Source organism: Chinchilla lanigera, unplaced genomic scaffold, assembly GCF_000276665.1.
Source record: "Chinchilla lanigera isolate Chin_1 unplaced genomic scaffold, ChiLan1.0 scaffold00078, whole genome shotgun sequence".
NCBI lineage: Eukaryota > Metazoa > Chordata > Mammalia > Rodentia > Chinchillidae > Chinchilla > Chinchilla lanigera.
The window spans coordinates 9,598,596-9,604,243 of NW_004955479.1; the positions used below are offsets into that span (position 1 = coordinate 9,598,596).

At 51.0% G+C, this 5,648-nt stretch overlaps 1 protein-coding gene across 3 annotated transcripts in view; it reads left to right on the plus strand.

Moving 5' to 3' along the window:
- Positions 1–2,525: 2,525 nt before the first annotated feature.
- Positions 2,526–5,648, plus strand: part of Ccdc136 (coiled-coil domain containing 136) — a gene marked incomplete at its 5' end in the record, with an annotated part of 26,643 nt that continues 23,520 nt past the window's right edge. For all 3 annotated transcript variants that reach the window (XM_013503296.1, XM_013503298.1, XM_013503297.1), the window contains 2 exon segments: positions 2,526–2,736; positions 2,819–2,893. In XM_013503296.1, coding sequence (XP_013358750.1) covers positions 2,526–2,736; positions 2,819–2,893 — 286 coding nt within the window.

The window sequence follows — 5,648 nt, forward strand, 5'->3', positions numbered from 1 at the left end:
GAGCCGCCCCTCCCTCACGCCCCGCCGCCCCTGCCTCTGTGCGGCTCTCCTCCCTCCAGACCCCCAGGTGCTGGCGGCCTCACCGCGCCCGCGCTCTCGCCCCGACTGGGCTCCCTCCATCCTGGCCTCCACCGGCTCGTCTCCATCTTTTGGCCTGGGGCTTCTCTCCCTCCCCTCCAGCGCCCCACCTCACCTCTCCAGCGCGGGGTTCCAGAGCCTGCGCTCCCCGGCGCCAGGCTGCTGAGCGGGCGAGGCTGAGGCAGGCGAGGTCCGGGGAAGGAGGGGCCGCGCCGGCCCGGAGCCCCTTCCCGCACGCCCCCTTCGCAGCCCTCCCTTTGCGCACCACCGCCCCCTTTCAGCCCTTTTTCCGCTCCTGAGTCCTCTCTCCCACCCCAGCTCCCCTCCTTCCTGTCCCCCAGCTAAACAGACACACACCCTCTTTCAGTCAGTGCAGGCGAGGAGCCTGGAACCGCCTAGAACAGGGGTGCTGCGGAGGCTGGGCTCGGGGCTGGCTCTCCGGGGCAGGCAGAGCGTGAGGGGGGCCGAGGGAGGGGTCGCAGAGCAGAGCACAGTGAGCCAGGCGCCTCCTTGGCTGGGATTACAAGTCCCAGGGGTCCCTGAGCTGTAGGCTCGTCCTCTCCGCTGCGCCCCAGCCCTCGGCCCTGGCATCCCACAGCGCCTGCTCTCTTCCTACCCCCAGGACCCACAGTGACCACCGTAGGCTCCTTTGAGGTGTCTGAGGGTTGTGAGAGGAAGAAGGGCCAACGCTGGGGGTCCCTAGAACGCCGGGGGATGCAAGCTATGGAAGGTGAGTTTCCCCCAAAGGTTTTCTTTCCCCTCCCCCAATTCCCTTCCCTCCTTCCCCCATCTGACCCTGAGCTGCGAGCCAGAACACAGCCTTCCCCTAATTCACCTCAGGCCCCTCCTCCTTAGCATCTGAGCCCCAGCCCTCCCAGGCCGCGCTTTGATGGAAGTTTAGGGAGCAGCCCTCTGGGACCTCTCTTCACCCGGCTAACCAGGTTGTGTGTCCAGGGGGAGCTGCCAGACAGATAAAGAGGCCTTGTTGGACAGAGCTTTGAAGCAGCCTTTCAGCAGGGGGTTTGTTCTCATTGCCTGCCGACCCAGATCCCCAGCTGTCTCTTATTTTAAAAAGCAAGGACATGAACATGGGAATTGTCTTTTTGGAGCCACCATTAACTTCTAATGGAAGCCTTGTAGCTGGTTTTCTAGCATTTCTTCCTGCCTGAGAGACAGAGCCTAGGAGGGAGATGGGTGAAGCTAACCTCACGCACATGCCTGCCCACCACACCCATGTGAGTTGACAGCTGCTGCCAACACATTTCCCAGAACTTGCTGTGAAATGTCCCCAGGCCCCTCTGCACCTTCATTGTGAGCAACCCTGCTCCCTGTAAGAGGGGTCAGATGACACATGGAGTCCTGGTGCACCTTAGTGAGGTACTGACAAAAGTGAAAACAGAGATTCAGAATTTCAAAACAAAGCAGATAGTCACCATCCAAACTGGATTTCGCTATCCACAGCAACTGCGTTGCAGTAACAGGGGGTGCTCACCAACCAGAGGCTGGGGACCAGCACCAAACCTCACTTTTTAAAAAAAGCATTAATATGCCAGGCTTTCTTTTACACACAAGTTCAACCTAAGACTCGCCCTGAAAACCACCTTGGGTCAGCAAGAGAAAAGAGACCTCATGACACCAGCTGAGCAAAGCCAGGTGGATTTACTAGAAAATTTTTAAAACAGCTTGGTGTGGTGACACACACTTATAATTCCAGCACTCAGAAGGCTGTGAGGCAGGAGGCTAGCCACAAGTTCAAGGCCACCCTTGGCTACATAGTGAGTTCAAGGCCAGCCTGAACTATATAAAGCAAGACTCCACCTCAAAAAAAAATTTTTTAACATATTTTGTAACATACATTTGAAAGGACCCCAGCATTTGTTCGGTAAAATGTTTTCACCCAGATATTTTCGTTCTCTACATACAGACAGCCAATACTTCCTAATTATGGAAAGACAAATGTCTCACAACACACCTGCGTAATTTTTTTAATCTTCTGCAAGCCCCCAAAATGAAACTCTTGACCCACTTGACTTAAAGACACGACAGTGTCTAAACCCTTTCTTGCCTACTTGTCCTACTACCCAGGACCCAGACTAGAAGAGCAGGACATCCCTTTGTAAGCTTTCACAGCTGAGCCAGAACCAGGCTGCTCCATTTGCCCAAAGGCAGGAGAGGTTGGCAAATGTGATACTGGCCAGGAAGGGCTTGGGAGGGGGAGGGATGCCTCAAACTTGACTCTCACACCTGCAGCTTCATCAAGCCTGCCCAGGGCCTCCTGAGCGATGGTAGAAGTGGCACCCTTCTATCATCTTGGTCCAAGGATGGTAAGTTGAATGGGGAGCTCTAGAAGGACTGTGGACAGGAAGTGGGTACTGACTCCCTGGTGGTATGGGTGTCTCTCCCTAGGGGAGGTGTTACTTCCAGCTCTCTATGAGGAGGAAGAAGAGGAGGAGGAGGAAGAAGAAGAGGTGGAAGAAGAAGAACAAGTGCAGAAAAGTGGCAGTATGAGCTCCCTATCTGCTGGCAAGCATCGGGGCCTGAGCCTCACGGAGACGGAGCTAGAGGAGCTCAGGGCTCAGGTGCTCCAGCTGGTGGCAGAGCTGGAGGAGACCCGAGAACTGGCTGGGCAGCATGAGGATGACTCCCTGGAGCTGCAGGGTGAGCGCCTGTGATGGAGGTGGGGTGGGAGCAAAGGTTCTGGTATCCCCTGGAGTCAAACTGATACCCCCTCTTACTGCAGGGCTCTTGGAAGATGAACGGCTGGCCAGTGCCCAGCAGGCAGAGGTGTTCACCAAGCAGATCCAGGGACTCCAAGGTAATCCCCATTTGGACAGAGGAGAAGTGGCCCAGCAAGTCCCTTTCTCCTGAGGGTGTACTGAAATATAGCAGACAAGCATAACCTATTCAGTATTTTCACCTATGTTCCTCTGCTGTTCCCACCTGGCCCCCACTTCTCCTCTCCCTAATTTCCATTCCTTGCGTCTCTCCCTGGCTCTTCTGTCCTCGCTTCTCTTTGTTTCCTCTTCTATCTCACATGTTCTCTCCTCCCTTTTTCTCTCCTCAAACTCTTTCACGGTGCATCACATCCCTTGTCGTTTGTCCGGGTCAATGCAAGGGGTGGGTAATCAAGGTTGAATTCCAGGGCAGATTCGTTTTTTGGGGCCCTGGAAGGGCACCATGGGAAAGAGCAGGAAACCAAAGTGAAGTGACTTGGGGGGACTCTGTATATCTTTGAGGGAAGCAGGTGAGAGTGCTTCTCTGGATCCCCAGGACCCAAGTTTGTGGCCCCTCCAAACCCCTCTCTTCTAGCACCCATATCCCTCTGTCCCTGGAAGGCAAGCATCCCACATTTGACTGCACCACTAAATGGAGAGGCAGCCTTTGTCAGTTCTGTGGGCTTCCGGAAGGTTTTGGGGAGCTGCCCTAGAAAACAGCGGGGACTCTCCAGGGAGAACTAAGATCAAGCCAAATGAAGAGTATAAATGGAGAAAAAAGGAAGGCCTGGGAGCAGGCCTGGAGAGAAGTGAGCACAGGTGTAGGAAGGGGAGGGCAAAGGAAGGGGACGGCAAAGGAGGGGGACAGAAAATGTAAGCAAAAGAAAATGCAGGAAGTGTGGCAAAGAAGAGGAGACAAGGGGAGGAGATGTTGCACAGGGAGGAGTGTGGCCATTCTCAGATCACCTAGTTTTTATTTTTAGGGTTTGTTTTTGGTTTTTGTGGGGTTTTTTTTTTCAGCGCTAGGAACTAAACCCAGGGTCTTCACACTGAGCTACATCTCCAGCTCACTTTTTATTTTAAGACAGGGTCTCACCAAGTTCCCTGGGCTGAGTTCCAACTTGTGATCCTCTGCCTCAGGCTCCCAGAGTACTAGGATTACTGGCATGCACCACCACATTCTCCTAAATTCTTGGGCCCAACCTTGTCACTTAAAATGTTGCGATCTTGGACAAGTCACTTTTGTCTCTCTTGAGACTCCATTTCTTATGTATAAAATAGGGCTGATTAATTTGTCTATAAACTGTTTATTTAGAGCCTTTCCATTTGAAGGACCAGTTAAGAACAAGGCAGACCAGATCCCCAATGAAGAGTGAATTCTCATGGAGAAAGGCAGAAAATAAACAAGCAGCATAAGTTCAGGAGACAATAAATGCTCTAACATAATATAACATTATGATTTTTAGAGAGAGCAGATGAGATGGGAGTTTATTTTAGACAGCGTAGTTTGAAAAGTCCTCTTTGAGAAGATGACGTTTGAACTGAACAGTAGGAAGACTCAGCCATTTGTGTCCTGAGGGAAGAGCTCTCCAGGCAGAAGGAAGAGCAAGGCCCAGAGGTGATAATGAGCTTCATATGTTGAGGGACAGAACAAAGGCCCTGGTGGCTGTGGAGGACCCTGGTAAGAGAAAGTTCCAAGAGGCAGACAGAGGATCTTCTGTCACCTACGAGGTCTGCTTTTCATTTAAACCATAGGGGAATCTTAGCAAGGGCTGGGATGACCTGATCTGTTTTGCATTTTTTAAAGCATTTTAGCCATTATGTGAAAACTGGTTGGAAGAAAGGGAGTTGGAACAGTGAGTCTTGTCAGGAAATTAATGCAATAGTCAGTCAAGAAATAGATGATGTTTGCCTGCATTAGAGCCATAGAAATGGAGATGGTTCAGAATATATGTTGAAGATGGAACCCTCAAGAGCTGCTAATGAATTCAATGAGGAATAACAAAGATGTGAAAGATGACTTAGGCTGGAGAAGCTGGGTGAATGATAGCATTGTTCACTGGGACGGGAAAAATCTAGCGAGGAACAAGTTTGAGGACTGAGGGAGCCATTTAAGATTTAAAATGTTTTCCACCTGATGAGATTGACACCTAAGTGACTGTGTTAAGGAGGTAGCTGGTTATATGAATCCAGAACCAGCGGAGAGGGGCTGGGGATTTAGCTCAGTGGCACAGTGCTTGCCTGGCAAGCACAAGGTCGTGAGTTTGATTCCCAGTACCGGAAAAACAACAAAATAAAAAAAAAAAAAAAACAACCAGCGGAGAAATTAGAGCTGGAGATAGAGATTTGGTAGTTATTAGCATTTTGCTGGCATTAGAAGCCATGGGAGATGATGGTGCTGTCATGTGGAAAAATATAAGAGGAGAAGAAAAAAGGGTCCCATCCCAGAAACACTCTAATATTCATGGGTCTACGACAAAGGAGAAGTGAACAAAAGGAACCGAGGTAGGAGAAACTCCAGAGGTATGTCATGCTCTGGAGGCCGAGAGCAGAAAGTGCTTCAAGGAGAAGATGATCCACTGTGTCAAAAGTTGCTAAGGCAAGTGAGGTGGCCGGTGGAGTTGGCAGGATGGCACACCCTGAGACGGTTTCAGGCAATGGAACACTAGTTGGATTGGGGCTGAAGGGGAAATAGGAGGTCACATGGAAAAGGTGAGTACAGATCATTCTGATAAGTCATTTTGAAGAAAAGTAAGGGAAAGGAAAATAGGGTCAAGGGAGGGCTTTTTTTAAAGGTAGGAAACGTTATCTCATTAAAAGCTGGGCGTGGTGGCTCATGCCTGTAATCCCAGCACT